At 38.5% G+C, this 19,670-nt stretch overlaps 1 protein-coding gene across 1 annotated transcript in view; it reads right to left on the bottom strand.

Annotated features, from left to right (window-relative positions):
* The window catches only part of PTPRO (protein tyrosine phosphatase receptor type O), a gene marked incomplete at its 5' end in the record, with an annotated part of 220,369 nt that overhangs the window by 20,726 nt on the left and 179,973 nt on the right, over positions 1–19,670 (bottom strand). The window contains 4 exons of the mRNA XM_081249297.1: positions 5,616–5,697; positions 9,098–9,133; positions 14,396–14,479; positions 16,722–16,790. Of these exons, the coding sequence (XP_081105423.1) occupies positions 5,616–5,697; positions 9,098–9,133; positions 14,396–14,479; positions 16,722–16,790 (271 nt within the window). The remainder of the gene's footprint in view (positions 1–5,615; positions 5,698–9,097; positions 9,134–14,395; positions 14,480–16,721; positions 16,791–19,670) is intronic.

Here is a 19,670-nt window from a genome sequence, read left to right as displayed (position 1 = left end):
TGGTAATTTGTTGTGGCAGCCCCCTAGGAAACTGATACAGTCATTGAAGCCAATGGCAGTGTGTGTTGTGTTGGCTGTGTTTGAAGCATACGGTCTTGAAAAGTGGGGCACAGACACATGCACTGTATGCCTGGGTTGCCATGACAAACTACCTTAGGCTGGGTGGATGAAACAGAAATTTATTCCTCATAGTTCTGGAAGCTAGGACATCCAAGAATCAGGTGCTGGCAAGGTAGGTTTCATTATGAGGCTTCTCTTGGTTTGTAGATGGTCACCGTCTTACTGTGTGCTCAGATGATTTCTTCTTTGTGTGTAAATGGTGGGGTTGGGGAGAAGAGAAAGCAATGTCTCTAGTGTCTCTTCTTATGAGGGCACTAATTTCATCATGAGGGCCCTATCCTCATGACCTCATCTAACCCTAACCACTTCCCAGAGACCCCATCTCCAAATATACCATCACACTGGGGCTTGGACTTCAACATATGAATTTGGGAAGGTGGGGTATACCTTCATTCCATAACATGTACCACATCTTCTTGGAAGAGCACAAGCTGTATTCTGGCTTTAGAGTCTGTAACAATGTCAACAGGGGATAAGCACTTGTTGTTTGCTTTCGGATGAGGTTGGACATTAGAATCAGATAAGATAGCTGACTAGACTACAGGACAAGTCAGGAGAAACAATGTGACCTGTGTTGTTGACATAAGAGTTTCCATCTATGGCCAGTGAAAGGTCCAATGGGACTGGGCAATGGCCGGTTACTTTTCAGGTAAACGCAAAGGGAGAAGAAAGGATTTAGAGCAAGGTATTTAGTGATGTTCTGTATTAGTTCCCTAGGGCCGTCATGACAAAGTGCCACAAACTGGGTGGCTTAACACAGGGGTCCCCAACCCCCCGGCCACGGACCGGTACCAGACCACGGCCTGCTAGGTAAGTCTCCAGGAAACTGGACTGAAACACAAATGAAAACAGCTACAGTGACTTCGCTAGTGGTGCAATGTTAAGAATCTGCCTGCCAATGCAGGGGACACAGGTTCGATCTCTGGTCTGGAAAGATCCCACATGCCGCAGAGCAGCTAAGCCCGTGAGCCACAACTCCTGAGGCCGTATGCCACAACTACTGAAGCCCTCATGCCTAGAACCCATGTTCCACAACAAGAGAAGGCACTGCAATGAGAAACCCACGCATTGCAGCGAAGAGTAGCCCCCGCTCCCCGCAACTAGGGAAAGCCCATGCACAGCAATGAAGACATAACACAGCCAAAAAAAGAATAAATAAATAAATAAATAAATAGTTAAGGTTAAAAAAAAAAAGCTACAAATGGGAGCTACTACCAGAAATCAAAGATCATCTCCTATGAACTATGTGGCAAGTGATATAGTTTTATTTTAACCTATGCAGCCACATCTCCAAACAAAGGTAGTGAGGGCTTTCCTAGCATCCTGATCAAACACAAAGTATAGAAATTAATGGCAAAATGAACAATACGTGCTATATCTTATGGGATCTCAGATTCCAAGCTCTAACTTCTGGCTCTTTGAAATGTTCTCAACACGAGACAATAGAAATGAGAAATTGAATCTAATCCCCGGGTCCCAAACCTCCTTAAGAAAAGATGTATATTTTCATCAGAAGGATAATCAATCTTTCCAACAGATTTGAAATCAGATACAGAGTGAAAAAGGAATTTATTCAGTGAATTCAAATTAGCAACTCGTGTAGCTTCATGTACGACTGTTACTGGTAATACATGTAAATCCAGACAGTTTCAATTTGCATGATGCTTATAAATGATATAATTTCTCAATATGAGTGTGATCTTTCCATGTCAGTGTCAAAATGAATACAAGTATTAAGCATTAATAGAAACAGAACAAATAACTGTCTGATACTGGATTTAGCTAGCCCAATTGATTCAGCCATCTCTATACCCTCTTGGGGTCCCATAGAGCAAGAACCATTTTTTTTTCTTAAGCCTCCATTAATTATCAAGTTCAGGAAAATATGAGGGCTGCCATGTGAAAGGTTTGCCATTCACCCTGAAGTCAGGTATGAAAGCACAATGGGTCTTTGAAAATAGATGGGGTTACTCTGACACTGAACCTGAGGATGTGCAGTTGGGTGGAGTCGGAGGTTGGCAATTTCTGGGAGGTTGTCAAATGAAAAAGGAAGTGAGTCAGACCACTAAGTCACTGCTTAAGCAAATGTTAGTCCAAAACCTACAATCTGAGCCTGTGATTTAAAACAGACTTCTGGAGAGTAATTTGTATTTTCTCACCAGAGCAGAGATACAATATCAGGACTTGGCACCAAATAAATTACATATTTGACCAATGATTTTCTAAGAACAAAGGGATATGAAAAAATATCTTTAAAATAAATAAAAATTACTAAACATGTCTTCCAGTCATGGTGTGCTAGCTGATTTTATGAGTCAACTTGGCTACTCATAGCGCCAAGTTGCTTGGTCAAACATCAGTCTAGATGTTGGATGAAGGTACTTTTTTAGCTGTAATTAACATGTAAATCAGTAGACTTGAGAAAGCAGATTACCTTCCATAATGTAAGTGGACCTCATCCACTCAGTTGAAGGCCTTAAAAGATTGAGGTCTCCTGAGGAAGAAGGAATTCTACTTCCAGATTGCCTTTGGACTTGAGTGGCAACATCAGCTTGTCCCTGGGTACCCTATAGATTTCAGACTTGCCAGCTGCCACAATTGTGTGAGCCAATTCCTTCAAATAAATCTCTCCATCTATCTATCTATCATCTATCTATCTATCTATCTATCTATCTATCATCAGCTTCTATCTTCTATTGTATTATCATATATAGGATCTTCATATTATAAAATATAATTATATAATTATCATATAATATAATTATATAATAATATAATTAACATATATTATATACATGTGTGTATATATATGTATAAATGTGTGTGTATATATATATATATATATATATATATATATATATAATGTGTATGTCTCCTATTGGTTCTGTTTCTCTAGAGAACCCTGACTAATATGTAAGAATTATAAAGCTTCGATGTAATCTTGTCCCCAATTTAGTCCAGTGTCTCTCCATGGAATACCACTGTCTTGGGACAATTCTTTGTTGTGTGGGACTGTCCCACTCATTTCAGAACACTTAACATTGCTGTCCCTTTCCCCATTAAATACTACTCCCAAGCCATTAGGATGACCACACATCCCCAAACTCCCCCTAGGGCACTGCCTGGTACAGGCCCAGCTGAGAACCACTCTGTGTTCAACTTACCCATTCTAGAGATGAAGAAACTGAGGTGATGAGAAACTGATTTTTTCCTATATTAATTAGTGGCAAAACAGTAATGAGGATCCAGGTTTTTGGACTCTTAGTTTGGTACATTCCTATCTGCATTATAAATCCTATGAAATAAGCTTGAATGCGTTCATTTATACCTTGAATATATAGAAGCCCTCAGCATATTGTAAACTGAATATTTAGTCATAAAATTGACCATTCAACTTTTCACATTTTTGAAGCAACTGAAGCTCAAATCTAATCACTTATTGCTTGGTCCTCTCTTTGGGTATAATGCTCTTGGTCTCTGGTTTATCCACATGGTACCAATAAGAACTGTCCTGTTCTTCCATAATTCTGCCCTCCCAGGCTGCGGACAGCGTGAGCAGACATCATTACCCATGCCAGCCAATCAGAATCCTCCCCTGTTATTTCTTAAACTACGAACAAGAAAGACAGTCAATGACTCCTTTTGGCAACCATAGGTGTGATACTCCGAGGCTGATTGTGGTCGCATTTTCTACTATGAGAAAGAGGTTTGTTTGCAGCCAAAGAAAGTGAGGCCAAGACAAAGAGAGAAGTAGAAATGAGAAATAAAAAGAGGGGGTCTCTTCAGGGGTGTGGCCCCTGATTCCAGCCATTCCTGAGACTGAGCTGCTTCCCTACTCTCCTCCTGGTTTAGCTATTCAACCTTTCCTTTGATTATATGAGATAACTTAGTTATCCTTTGAACAAATTCCCTTCTTCTTTGGTCTAAACTAGTTTGAATTGTATTTCTATCATTCACAACTGAAAAAAAAATTTTCTTTTTACCAGAAAATGATTCACTGAATTTCTTTTTATAACGATGCAATTCAGAAGCACAGTAATAGTTATACTGGGGTTTGATGACATGAACTGGGAGTATTCCTAATCCTTCCAGAAAAGGCAGTGACCCTGGCTGTTCCACCAAGGTCATATCATCTGGTAGGAATTAAGAGACTGTGGCTTCAATGAGATTGAAAGTGTAATTACAATATAATTTTCGTCACCATTATCAGAATTATCTAGATATTTATTTTCTTCTGAGTTTAGGCTTATGTTTTCTTATAAAAAGTGTCCTCCTTTCATTGGTATACTCTTCTGAAATTCCATCCTCACCATAGATCTCCATTTCAAATTGAGTTTCCATTCTTCGAGCTATAGCATTTGGTGTAGCATTTATAATTTCTCATGCACCTGCATACAATGGATGACTGAGTCAGGCTTTATGTGGCATTTCTCATGACACAGGTGATAGTTTGGGGGCTTTGTATTTGATAATGTATAAGATTCTTCTCATCCTTAAATTCCCTGTTAGAATGAATATCCATACCAGGATTCCTGCTGATTCTTGCAGAACAAGGCTGTCCTTGGCTGATGTGAGGAAAGAAGAAATGAATACGGATAATGAGGAGAAAGCAGCTACATTCTACCACCTGGTGTCTCACAGGAAAAGCAGCTAAGGGGCTTTTAAAAAAATGACATAATTTAGAAAAGTCAATTCATCTTTCCCTTCTCCCTGGTCTCCCTGAAACTCGCTGGAAGCCTGAAGAACGGGAGGTTATCCAGACTATGTTCTGAGCTGTGAAATGTGTGGGAAGAAAACCGGAGGACCAGTTGTGTCCCTCACGCTACTGAGATCCTAGACCCTTTTCCATCTACTCTGACACATGTTCTTAGAATCAAAGAAATATGTGTGCTTCAGAAAAAGATGTTGCCAATTTTGTTCTTCTTTTACACAAAGCATGTGTAACTCTCTTTCTCCAATTTCTCCCAGAAAAGAAAGCAAAACCTCACAAAGACACGTGCAGTAGAATGCCAAGAGTCCTGCAGCAAAAGAGACGCCAGGCTCTTATATGCTCAGGAGACAAAGGGGTCCAATTCATCCACCATCCACCCTTACTGTGTCCTAATTGGCATGAGAAACACACTAAAAATCCCCTGAAAGAGAAATTGTTCCGGATCTCAATCCTCAGCTTGCTTTCCGCCTGCACTTTCCATCCCCCTGGTTTTCAATGTTACCATTGAAGACTTCTCCTGTTACCATGTTTGTTCACCCCAGCACCCCCAGTACCTGCATCTCTTTTCTTCTTTCTTTCATTTGTGCCACCCAAACCCTGACCTCCTAACTAAGGGTTGACATCCTGGCTCTGAACCAGCACATTAGGTACCCCCAAGCCCAGTTACCATCCTGTCCATTATGAACCACACCACCAGCACTGCCTAGTGAGCAGGGAAATGACACTGGTACAAAGCTGCCAATTCCCCTGCCTACAGAGGGTCGGAAAAACTTTATTCACTCACCTCAAATTGAAGAGAAAATTTATAGTCAGAGTCTTTGGCCATATCCTTGATGTAGGCGTCAAAGTCATCCAGTTGCACCGGGCTTTGTCAAATACAAAGAAAGGTATGTTTAAAAAATCCTGTTGATAGGTGTCATATAGCGTTTAACACCATACTTCTCAAACATGAACAACTTTCTTCTTACTTCTCAGAGGTTAGCACTCTTTTTTTTTTTTTGGTTAAAGTTACCAGTCACTAATATATTATAATTAAAAAGAGAGCCCTATATATTAAACTTCCTTGAGGATAGGAGAAACCTCTAGATTTTTAATGGGCTTTTACTTTAGCAGTAAAATATTACATATACACACACTCATACACTTACAGGTATATGTGTTGTTTCTGGAAAACTCCAGTTTATGGGAAAGAACAGAGGGTTAGTCTGAAGACCTGTCTGAATTATGGTTTTCCTTTATTTACCTAACTCTTCTGAGATTCAACATGCTCACCTATGAAAAATCATAGTGATACCTACATCACAAGGTTGACACACAGTATGTTACAGATTACAGAAACATGTAAGTTTAAACAGCTTTACAAGTGTAGGGAATTGTGCTGCACTGTCTTCCCAGAGCAAAAGCAGGGTCCTGGCAGGAAACATTTCTCCAGGGAGCTCTCAGAGCACGCTCTCTCCCTCTCTCTCTCTCTCTCTCTCTCTCTCTCTCTCTCTCTCTGAGTTGTGTTCAGAGCCTTGCATAGCAAAATGGTTCAGAAGGACAATCAAGTAACACATCTGAGTTTATGTTTCTGCATCAATAGCAGAAATGCTCACATTCTTCCTTGTTTTTTTTTGTTTGTTTTTGTTTTTTGTTTTGCGGTACGCAGGCCTCTCACTGTTATGGCCTCTCCTGTTGCAGAGCACAGGCTCCAGACGCACAAGCTCAGCGGCCATGGCTCATGGGCCCAGCCACTCCGCAGCATGTGGGATCTTCCCGGACTGGGGCACGAACCCGTGTCCCCTGCATCGGCAGGCGGATTCTCAACCACTGCGCCACCAGGGAAGCCCTTGTTTTTTGTTTATCGTTTAAATAAGAATTCAGTTTTATTTCCTGTAGTTTTCTCTAGATGCTTATCTCTTCTAGAGCCTACCTGTGCCAACCTGTTCCCTGAGCTTCTTCAGGATGCCACACTGTCACCTAACCCAAGCCTTTCCACCTTGACAGGGTCCACAGAGTTGACCTTTCCCTTCGTCTTGCTGCAAATTACTCAGCTTATATCATCTATCTGTGGTCTTAGGCCCTATTAGCATATACAAAGTATATAATAGATATTTGTTCAAAGTTGTCGATTAGCTAATCTGATAGATTAATTTATGTTAAGATTTTATTTGATTTTTAAGGGCATTATACCTCCCAGATAATACATTCAAATTTTAATGGTTTTACTTAATAATGATAACATGAATGACTCGTACCCTTAAAACACCCTAAATATTCTTGTGAATTATCTTGCTCGGTTGATGGTTAAGGAAGACATGGACAGCATTAGCCCCACACTCCAGATGGAACTCCAGAGAGAGCCCAGGCTGAGACAGTCAAATGAGTAGTTCAAGATCTCAGGGCTACTAAGCTGGAGAACCCTGGGTAGAACCAGGGAGAAGGACTCCTGGTTAAAAGCTTTTTCATTCAACTTTGCCACCCTTCTGAAAGAAACAGCTAAACGGGGGCAGGGTGGGGTGATCCTTCCCTGCTGTCTTAGCAGTGCATTGACCTTAAAGTTGGACTTAATGATTCTGGTTCTCATCTCATTAAGAGGAAAATGGGATTAGAAAACGGGGGTTAGAAAAAGCAAAAGCAGGATGGAGAAGGGAAAGAGAGTCAGAGGAAGGACCCAGGAAGTAGAAGAATGAACATCAGGGAGAGGAGGAGAATGGTAAGGAGAAGAGAAAGAAAACTGGGAAGGAGCAGAGATCAATCAGTGGGACAAAGGTTTAGAGGGAGAGGAGGTGAGGAAAGGAAGGGAATGAAGGTAAGGGGCGAGGGGCACCGAGAGCCAAGGAGCACGGTGGTGGCAGTGGGGGGGCATTTGGAGTGAAAGAGAAAAGGTAAAGAGAAAGTAAACGGAAAGATGGGAGGGGACCCTCAGAAATGGCTTGTAGAAGCTTATCCACTGCTTGATATCCAGATCCACTGCCATTTCTCCATCGTGTGTCTACTTTACAGACAAAGCTTACTATTCTCTACTTTTATCAATAACAATACACTAGAAGTTGGAAAAAAAAAAAGGTTTGTAGAGAAGGAAGGAGGATGAGAAGGAAAATGAGAAGAGGGAAGGAGGAAGCTGGTTTGACTCGAGGTTTTGGCTTGTGGGCAGGTTCCACCATGTCTACGCTCCACTCAAGCTTTGGTCCACATCCTGCTTCTCCTTCTCTCTGCTTGGGTCTTGGGCCCCCTTTTGGTCCCAAGACCCTGTCCTCTAACTGCTCTAGTCTATGCCTCTGTACTTCACTTGACAACCCAACTAATAATTTTGGGCAAGAAAGTCTTTCTGTTTCTGTCAAATCATTCCTTTGGGCTGACAGCACCTCTCCTCTGCTTTGGCTGGTCTTGTCTCTCCTGCATCACTTGATATATGCCAATAGAATCCGTACTGATTTGAAATAGATTTAGGAAAAAATTATTCTGTCATGTATACGTGTCAAAATATTATATGTCACTCAAAGCTGAAGAGAAATATTTTGCATCAATTTTTCTCTTGTGTTATGTATTCCATTAGCACAGATATCATAATTAGGGCTGGGACCCCTAATTGCCTCCTTAATGGATTCACCAATATTCTATCCCAGGCAAGCATCAAGAATGAACTCTATTTATAGGAATGGTCCACTCTTTATATGAAGAGTTTTTAACTAAAGGCCTGGAGGTGATACTCTAATTAGGCTTTTGAAATCAACCATTTTCACCCATCAGAATTATAACTCTTATGACTTGACAGTTCAGTAGATAAGTGAAACCACAGGTTAGCTAAAGTAATTATCCTTTTCTGTTTATTATAAAGATTTCCTGAGACAGCATTTATCCAAGTATTTGTTACGACATCAAATAGAGTAAAAGCCTTTCCCTGCAATAAGCACGAAATTTGAAGATACAAAATATCAAAGGTTTTTGTACTACTTTGATGTAGCTAAATATTAGATTCCTTATAGATTTAGAATAGTAGACTTCCTTCTGTAAGACTTATAATTCCTATCAACCCATTCTTTTTCAGATTTCACGTGGTGAGAATTTTCCTTGTTCCTGACATGGTTTCTGTTGGTACACTTTCTTGGTGGTTACTGCCATCCATATGTGTAAACACACCTACGCATAATAGCTTAGCTATTTTAATATGCATTTGCCTCTTTCTTAAGCATCCCTTCTATTTAAAGACAGCAATCTTTTCAGTTTGGAAAGTGAAGATCATTATAAAGAATATTTTTAAATGAAATAGTAAGAAAAACTTACTTAGTCAATTTCCTCTTTTTTAAACCATTTTTACTCCTGTGAATTAAGAAAAGAAAGGCAAATTTATCTGGGCAAAAGAACTGATTAACATAATGATTAAACTTGAAGAACTTTAAATAATTACATCAGGCACTGCTATTTTACTTAATTTTTATTAAACATACCTCAGGTTTGTTTAATTACTTCCCCTTAAATGAGAAGATAATGATGAAAATTCCAGATTCATGTTTTAAAACTCTGTTAGATTTCTGGGGCATACCTACACTTTATGTTTTAGATTTGCCAAAAAACTGAATTCTAGAAATATAATTTCTTACTCCTGGTGATTAAGTTGCTGAAGTGCTTTGTAAATATATAGAAGTATTTCCTGTCTAAATACTCCAGATTCTACAGGCAAAAGGAAAGAATTGGGGAATAAGGTGAGAACTGGTGGAGGGAGGATGGACATAATGGTTTTTAAATTAAGGAATAAAATAACCTTTTCGGACATTTTCACTGGGAATGTGAATTTGTACTATCAGTGTTGTCATGTGTCATGCATTCTATTATGGCATTGTTCTTATTCAGTTTTGAACTAGTTTTTCAGCTATCTGAAGAACTATACCTATTACCTGCTTGTTCTTAATTCATTGCTAGTTTGCAAGCTCAGACACATGTAATACTAATGTATGTTTCAGTTTATTATATTTTTAGGGTTTTTATTAAAAGGGGAATTGTTTTCTACCAACACATAAGATAACTGACCTAAGTTAGCTAATGCTAAGATAGTATCTGCTGAAGGGATTCATTATTGTGTTTAGATTGTCTTATATAAATGATATTGATACATGATTGAGTGTGACAATTTTTATAAGTAATTTTCAAAGGTCTTGAAATATTGATGGAAGCACCCAGACTTTCAGAAAATAAACAATCGATAGTAAATAACCAGGTGTGATCTGAGTACTCTTATATGCCAAAATATTTATTTATATTGAAAATTAGGAATGCTTGGGTACCCGCATTTCTGGAAAGCCTTTAGCAGAATGAAGCACTACTTCCTCTGGGCTTTCATAGCACTTGGTTCATGAGTATTTCTTACATGGTCTGACCATCAGCTGTATATGTGCTCCTTGCTAGAGTGTCCTTTGTCCCCCAGAGCTGAGCACAGTTCATGGAACACTAGCAGGTGGCCAATAAATGCTTATTTAATTGAATTGAAACAGAACATCTTTGTTATGTCATCCTCACAATTTTTTCTAATGATGAAATTAAGGATTTGATATTAGACTTGGGCTCCTGAGGGATCCCACTGGGGAAATGGCACTTGTGGGTGTAGAGGAAGTAATGCAGCAAAGGAAATATCCATAAAGGCAAGTGGTGTTTCTGGTTTTCCTTTTCTAGTTTCAGATAGTTTTTATTTCTTCTCAATTCTGAGTGAAGATGATACATTTTAATAGTTCTTGTCCTATTTTTTCTCCCTCATCCTCTCTTGGTTTTCCATACTTGGGATTGAGAGGTAATAGACATTCTAGTTTTACTTCACCTCTCCCTCATCCCCCCAAAAGACCACTGTCATGGTATACCTCTTGAATAATTCTTTTATACTGCTCTTGTGACGCTAATTTAGTTAACGTTAGGAATCCTACATTTACTTCGCATAGTAGGAGCCCATTACTTTAGTGTTTGATGAAAACAGAATGTTAGCGTAATAAGGAACAGTTCTGATAATGTTAGGAGGCTGCCAACATATTTTGCGATTCAGAGTGAAATTTAAAAAAGAAAAACACAAAACCTTTCCAAATCCAAACAGACTTTAAGGGAAACTGGGAAGAAACAAATATATGTGGTACGGTGACACTGAATAAATTCAGTGCTGAAATATTAAGTCGCTACTATTCCACAGCTATGTGGAAACCTGATTCATGGAAGAGAGGCAGTATTTTTTTCTTTCAGTCTCATTCACTGATTGAATGAACCTTAAATATAATATGAAATTCTACCACATGTTTTGTATGACCTCTTCTCTTAAGTGTATTTCTTCATGAACTGTGTACAACTTTCATTGTTCTGATTAGATTTTGCTGAATTCCTGAAGATTCCAAAGGGTTCTTGTATCTTAAGGCTGTGGTACAAGACAGGACTGAATTATGAGACTCCACAGCAACACTGATAGAATTTTCCTGCGTTTTCAATTGCTGTGCTGATCCTAAGACTCAAATCAAGGGAAAATTCACTTTTAAACATGTAAGTTCAGGTTTTGCTAGCAATTTTCACTTTAGCACTTTATGGAAAGAGCTCGTGTGTGTGCATGCCACAGTGACCATTTTGGGTGATGTTGAAGACATCATCTTATCATTGTGAAAGATTTTCTGAATAACTGATAAATAACATCCATCCGACATACAGTATATATGCATGCAGGATGATGTGCTTCTTTTACTTTTCCTCTTTCACTTATACTAGATTAGGTTCAAAACCCTAATGACGTCAAGAAGTTAAGATGCATTCTTTATAAGTTCGTCATGGTTATGACCATCTTGGAAAGCCTACCAGAATGAAATTCATTCCAAAGAGGAATACAAGGCAATGGCAGAGACATGGGGTTCACAATGGTTAAAAACAAACAAAAACTAAAACCAAAAACCATAAAATCAAAAACTTTAAATGACCACAAATTCCTAAGCATTACTTACTCTTTCATGAGCTAAACGAAAATCATCCCCACACCTTAAAAAAGGTCTTTAGAGTTATGTCATTCTCTGAATTGAACATACAACAACAAGAGTAAAGCTGAGCAGTTTAAACTAAATATTGCATCATGCTTAAACTGCCAACTGCTGAGGATTTAGAACAGACAGATGAATGTGTGAATAGAGCACGAGGTGCCCATGATAGCAAAAAATGAGAGTAACAACACTGAATCCAGATAGAGCTTGTCCAATTGAGATGGTTTTCTTTGAACAGGAAATACAATCTGAGATCAATAAAGTCAGAAAACCTGGCAGAATACAATCTTGGAACTAAGCCAATGGGGCACGTAGGCTCCACACAGGTTTTGCCACCACCTGGGAAAAGGTTTGAGCAACCTATGAGGGAGAGAGTCTCTGGATTTCCACACAACCATCAGAGGCATCAGGTGGATTTTAGACAATCAACAGGAACATGTCTTTCCAAGAAGTTGATAGTTTAGAGACAAAGCCGGGCAGTGTTAAGAAAGGAGAGTGTGGCTCTGTTTCTTGGGGCGGTTGTTAACAGGTGGGTGAAATATGAAGACAAACACATCTAGAGGAGGATTTTAAAAGCCTATATAGCAAATGAAAGCAGAGGAGAATTCCCACAACTTATTAGATGTAGAGAAAAGTAGCGAAGAGTAGGGAATTCGGGTGAATTTGTGAGAGCACTGAGTTGGACTTGAAGAATCAGGGACCATGAATTTTACCTCTTTTATTTCTGGCAGAGCACAAGTCTAGGGCTGAAAACAGTTTATGTTCGGTATCTTTTCATTGGTTAACATGTGTGTAGTTTATGAAGAGTGTAGAAAGCCTGGGGCTCTATGTTTTGTCTTCTCTTCTCACCTGGAGATAACCATTTTCAGCTTCAGGACCATTCTTCTTAAAACTACTGCAGGGTTTTTTTCCCCCCCAACTTAGGTCTCATGTTATTTGATCAGTACTATAAATAGCAGACCTTGAAGGAGTTGCTAGAATTCCAAAATATGTGTTCATCAGGGGGGCCTATTAAGAAAGACATACAAACAAGTATAGGCCTGCCTGATATAAGCTTAAAACAAACTATGGAAAATGAGAAAGTCAGAGAATTAAGTAGGGAAAGGAATATAACATTATATGCATCTTTCTTTTGTCTTAATTAAAATCTGTGGAGAGTACGCTAACGGTATTGGCTACAAGTATTCTAATGATAGGTAGAATACTTGAGGATGATCAGTAGATGTTAAGTTCAAAGGAAATGTATATTTTGAAAGTCAAGATGGAATTTATGTGTATCATGTGATGTTAAATACTTAAAATATTGGTTGACCATGGGGAAGTCCTATACTGGAGAATTGTTATTAAGAATCAACTTAAAATAATGGTGAAGGGGTCCTCATCATCCAGTACATTCTTCTGAATTTATTGCTTATACATCAGTGCCTACCATATTTCAAAATTTTTTCACCTAGCTCTCTTTTAAAGAAAATACAGATTGTGGTATTAACCATCTCCACTGTGAGAAAGTTCTTTTTTATTCTTTTCCCACTGCAACTCAAATTCTAACTTTGCCCACTGTATTTATTCTGTCTCGGAGAAGCCAAAGAATGTTTGATCAATTGTCTTTTTGAATAGCTAACTCTCTGGATTGCTTTAAATCTTGAACTCCGCCCCCAACCCTGCATGAACTTTTTCTCCCCCAGTCCATGAACTACTTTTATTGCTTTTATCTGAGTCCTTCTCAAGTTGTCCAGGTTTCTGGATCTGTCTGTACATAATTTAGTACCTAAACACCATGGATTAACACTTAAGGACAATGATTTTTTTTTTCCTCTGGGAAACTGCTACCTTTTAAATTATGGCTCAGGAAAAGAAACAGCCCTTCTAGATACTTTAGTCTCAGAATTGAAAATCTTTGAGATTTGATTATTAAAATGATTTAAAAGTCAAGAAAATAAGAATTTAAAGGAGGCTGCTTTTTAGAGAGGAAAGAATAGATTTCAGAGACACTTGGGTTTAGAACCTGAATTTTCTATATAGTCATATGATGTTAAGATAGTCTCCTTATACCTCTATTTCCACATCTGTAAAATGGTGCTGATAATACTCTCTGCAGAGGTGTGTGGACAACTAAATGAGAGGATTATACAAAGAGGCTTGCACACAGTCAGTTGTTTAATATTCACTGAGTGAGCATTATTATAAAAACATGAAGGCCCCAAATACATAGTATTCTGGGTTTCTCTATCTGATTGCATTTTTTCCTTCTTGGAAATAAGGAGTTAATCAATGGAAATGGTGAGAAAAATGAAAGGCATCATTTATAAAGATGAGAGGCCATGGACTGACTCAATGAAGAAACAAATAACTTAGCAATAAATGGAAGAAAAGTTTGCCAAGAACATCACAAGAAGGACATTCAATTGGGAAAACATTATAGTTAGCATCTTGGTACCATTAGCTGCTTTAACCCATTTCAATACATAGTTAATAATTTTACATGCTTCAAATACATAAAATCATTAAAAAAGATTTTCCCTTTGGTTTACTTCTTGAAAGCTAACTTTTAAAGACTTTGTAAACAGTAAAAAAAAAAAAAATCACTTACCAAGGATTAATATAAAATGCCAAAAGATAATCAGTCCAAAGACATGAGGGTAGCAGGGTTAAGAAAGCAAATATACTCCTACGCCTGTGAGCATTAATAGATAACAGATGTAAAGATGAAAAAGTGGCAAGAGTTAGTAATACAAACTGTGAACAGAGTTCAGTAAATTACCTACCGGGATCAATTAAAATGACAAGCACGTTAATTACAATTAAATATTCCATTCTCTGAAATTTAAACGTGAGGACTTAAGTGCTATAATATTGCCAAAATCAGTTTTATTCACATCTTATTGTAATCAGACATATTTCTTTCAACTTGGTTTGTGTCAATTAGCCTGCTATTAGGTGATTACGTTTTGCATTCAGTTAAATTCGGCTCTGGAATGCCTCGTCAGTTATCTCGAGTCTTATTCTTGGGTATTACCCTTGCGATGCTTAAGCCTATTTTAAGAAATCTAACATTTGATAGCTAACAGCAGCTTGTGTATGGAATACAAATGGTTAGTTTGTGTATACTGATTTTGGTAAACAAGCTTTCAGGACACATTCTTATAAAACTGCACTGTTAGGTGTGACTTTCTATATTATTTTAAGTATAAATTAATATATCACTTCCAAAAAATAATCTTTAAAACAGAGGTATGGTATGACACCCACGTATCATTCATTTAAAATAAGTAGCTCATCAGCTGTCTAGTTTCTAATCTTTGTGTGTGTGTGTGTGGTACGCGGGCCTCTCACTGTCGTGGCCTCTCCCGTTGCGGAACACAGGATCCGGACGCGCAGGCTCAGTGGCCATGGCTCACGGGCCCAGCTGCTCCGCGGCATGTGGGATCTTCCCGGACCGGGGCACGAACCCGTGTCCCCTGCATCGGCAGGCGGACTCTCAACTACTGCGCCACCAGGGAAGCCCGTAGTTTCTAATCTTATACTCAGTTGAGTGGGAGCAAAATTATTTAGCTTCACATTAACACTAATGCAGACTGTTAATTTAAAATGCCTGGTTTGAATCAAATTTTAGATATTTAGACCACTTGTAAAATAGAACATTTATTAATGCAGATTTTAAAATAGCCTATGGTTGTATCTATAGTTATTCTGAGAATTAGGGGGAAAATGATGTCACCTTGTCACTTTAGTTATTACAGATCTCCGCTGAGATATGTATTCTCAGTTAATGAGAAAATCCCTGCATCGGCAGGGGGACTCTCAACCACTGTGCCATCAGGGAAGCCCAGAATTAATCAGATTTGAATAGCAAAATTCCATTCTGGTTGAAGTTTTAGTCTAGTACAACATATTGTCTGGTTAAAGAGAATCCTATTTCACCTAGATTTTTCACCTAGAGTGGATCTCAACTAGTGTCCCACTTAGGGAAGTAGAATTTACAGTTTAAATAAGGCCATTCCTCCCTCATTAATTCCGCGGCTAAAATTTCCTGTCTCTACATACTTATTTCTGTCAGAGTAACCACTTTTGGGGAGTTAGGAAAACAGAAAAAAAAAATCACTTACTGAGGATTAACATGAAATGTATATATTTAAATGTGCTTTGCATGGTTGCTTGTGAAAGAAACATACTAGATCACGTAAGCAGTGCTGGCTTCATATTAAGTGGTTAGTTAATCAGCAATTTTGTTGGGTATTAATTGCTCTGTATATTAATTAATATATTAGTATATATGTTAATTCCCATGGATTGCTGTTAGGTATAACGTCAACCAATTCAATCCCTTGACAATGCTTTCTTAATTCTCATAATACACCCTCCCTCCTTAATACTCAAGCATAAAGAAACATGAGGCTATGTTTCTCAGGGAACTTTCTTAGCTTTGATATTTACCTGCCTGTAAGTGTAAACGCTGAGAGCCCTGGGCTGTATACTTCGGCTTGATTTTTGAACAGAATGGGTAGCTCATATCCCCAGGCACTGAAATGTGAGTTTTAAATAGAGATGCTGCTCTGTCCCCCACTGCTTCCCTGGAGTCTCCCCTCCTGCCTTCAACCACACTTGTTCCATGAGGCTCCTGTATTATTAATCCTTCTTCAGCCCAGTTGTGGGCAACTTGTACAATTGTATCAGTCCTTTGTGTAATATAGTGAATCCACAGCAGACTACCTCATTTTCTCTCCTTCTTACCTGAATTAAACTTATATATACTAATATGCTCTGTGAAGAAGATGTCACCTTGAAGTCCACTATCACCGAAATTATGAAAGGATAATCAGGCAAAACCATCTATTGCCCAAAGATAGCACAATCAAGTTGAGAGCACACATAGCATAGGTAAGCCATCTAGAGACTTGTTCTGAAACAATACTCACCAGTTATATGGAAGCTTTCCATCCCGCTCTAAGGATGCAAAATTGACAAAAGTTCCTGCTCCACACTCCCTGTTGGAAAGGAACCACAAGATCAAGGTTAGTGTTTAACAGAGCACTCTTTACCTTGACATGAAAGAGAGTCTTTAATGGCTAATCATCACAGCATTAAATTTTTAAAAAGCTAATATAAGTTGCATGTATTCCTCTTTCCAATACAATGCAATATAGAAAAATAAAACAATTTTTCACAAGGGTGCACACACCCAAATCAAGTTATTTGAAGCCAGAAGGATTCAGTTCACAACGCTTACCAAAGGGCGCTCATGATCCTAACATAAATCGTTGAACTATGTGGGGTAGAATATTTTTTACAAAGCCTTCAATAGTAAGGTATAGAAACTCTCTTAGATAGACTAAGGGTTTTCCATTTTTAGCAAATATTTTTTGTTTTTATAGCATTTTGATTTCCTCTCTGTAATGATAGTGGATCAAACTGGATTGTTTTCTTCCTTCAAACTTTTCCCCTCATGTTGTGATGCCCATACTATTCATCACTTGAGAGGAAAAGAGTGATACGTACTGAAATAGATTGGCTTTTGCAGAGTCAGTAGAAAATACTGTTAGTTTTTTTTCCCCAGAAGTGGAGGAAAAAGGTCAATATAATTCTCATGCTTTCTTCACCTTTTGTTTAATATCATGCATAAATAACTCAGCTCACTGGGGTGCAAACATCTCATATTTTCCCTCTATATGAAACTGATGGACTTATTCAGAATTGAAGCAGAGATTTTGACATTGGCATAATGTGCTAATTACTTCAGTTATCTGCCTGTTCTAACTTGAGTGTTCTAAGGATAACTTTCTTCCTTGAAAAAATACACTAACAGGGACTTCCCTGCTGGTGCAGTGGTTAAGAATCCGCCTGCCAATGCAGGGGACACGGGTTAGATCCCTGGTCCGGGAAGATCCCACATGCCACGGAGCAACTAAGCCCGTGCACCACAACTACTGAGCCTGCTCTCTACAGCCTGCGAGCCACAACTACTGAAGCCCGTGAGCCTAGAGCCTGCGCTCCGCAACAAGAGAAGCCACCGCAGTGAGAAGCCCGCGCACCGCAACAGAGTAGCCCCTGCTCGCCGTAACTAGAGAAAGCGCAGCAACGAAGACCCAAAGCAGCCAAATATAAATAAATAAATAAATAAATAAATAAATAAATATATTAAAAAAGAAAACTACACTAACATTTCATTATTTTGTGTTGCATGTATTATAAATTAGATATCATCAAGTAATTTTCCTATGTCAGTTTCCTGTATATGGCATTTATTTTACTCTCTAACTCAAGGGTTCGTAATCTGGGGTCCGAGGATAGAATTTAGGGCTCTATGAACGTATGTGGAAAATAAAAGCACAACTTTATTTTCACAACTTGTAACTGAAATTTAACAATTATTTCAATTATTAAAGTAGGCAACAAGCCCCAATAACATCATCAGCACTTGTGAGATTTGCTAATAGAAACTGAAGATATTTTTCTACAATAGACCTGCTGAAGATATTGAAATATTGTTCATCGTCATCACTCTGATGAAATTATGAGATTGCTTAGATACTCTACTAAACATTGTTTTCTAATGTGTTAATAAAGAAGCATATAACACATTTGTTTTCTGAATACTTTGATTACCATATTTTCATATAATTAATTTCTTTTTTAATCTTATGTGTTTTATTTTATGCACTGAGAAAGAAATCTACAGGCTTCTTTAGACTGCCAGGGAGAATCATGCACAAAAAATGTTAAGAATCTCTGCTCTAATGACCAGCTGGCTGAAGTAGAATCACTTCTCCTAAATATTTTGCTGTATGCATCGCAAGGATGTTCCTGCAATAATGCCATCATAAATACCACTACTTCTACTTCTGTTACCACTCCCTCCACTATTACTATTATGAGCTAACATTTATTGCATACTTCCTATGACACTATGCTGTTACTGCAGTATTGCTCCTAACCGTCCACTAATGTGGGGTTGTTATCATTGATTGATTGATTGATTGATTTTTGCGGTACGCGGGCCTCTCACTGCTGTGGCCTCTCCCGTTGTGGAGTACAGGCTCCAGACGCGCAGGCTCAGCGGCCATGGCTCACGGGCCCAGCCACTCCATGGCACATGGGATCCTCCCGGACCGGGGCACGAACCCATGTCCCCTGCATCGGCAGGTGGACTCGCAACCACTGCGCCACCAGGGAAGCCCCTTACTTTCACCTTTATTATTTCTTGTCTACCTCCTCAACAAGCATACAAGCTCTATGAAGGCAGAGATTTTTGTCTGTTTTTGATGCAGCCATATCCCAAGCATCCAGGGGAGTCTGACACACAGCAGGTATTCATTAATATTTGTTAAATTAATGAATGAAGTTTCAGTGAACTGCACATGGTTGTGTAGGTTGTCCATTAGGATTTGACCTCAAGGAGTGTAATTTCAGAGCTTTATATTCTAGCCTCAGCACCGTACCACCGCCCTCCCTATCCTTCTAAGATTTGTTCAAACACTAGCACTCAAGAAGCTTGATTTTTATATTCAGAACTAATCTCTTTTCTCGACTTTCATGGTATCTCATTTTTATCTTCTTTCTGCTACAGGTCAGTTTATGCCTTTAAATATATTTATTCATGTATTTCCAACTAGGTGCTAACTTCCTAGTGGACAGCTTGGATTTCTGATTTTTCTTTGATTGTGCTATCTAAGGCAGTGATTGACTCATTATCAGATGGATAAGTTTATTTATGAATAACTAAATTATAGAAATCTGAGAAAGGACAAGGATGTTAATTGACAATTCAGCAGGCTAGCATCGGGCAAATATAAATTTTATACAAATTTCCCAAACCCAGTAACACTCAACTAGGCAATAGTTTTTTTTTTTTAAGAGAATTGATGGAT

Source organism: Mesoplodon bidens (genome assembly GCF_964165515.1).
Source record: "Mesoplodon bidens genome assembly, chromosome: 11".
NCBI classification, from domain to species: domain Eukaryota; kingdom Metazoa; phylum Chordata; class Mammalia; order Artiodactyla; family Ziphiidae; genus Mesoplodon; species Mesoplodon bidens.
Note: the sequence above shows the minus strand (reverse complement) of the source record. Positions and strands in the feature narration are given on the sequence as shown.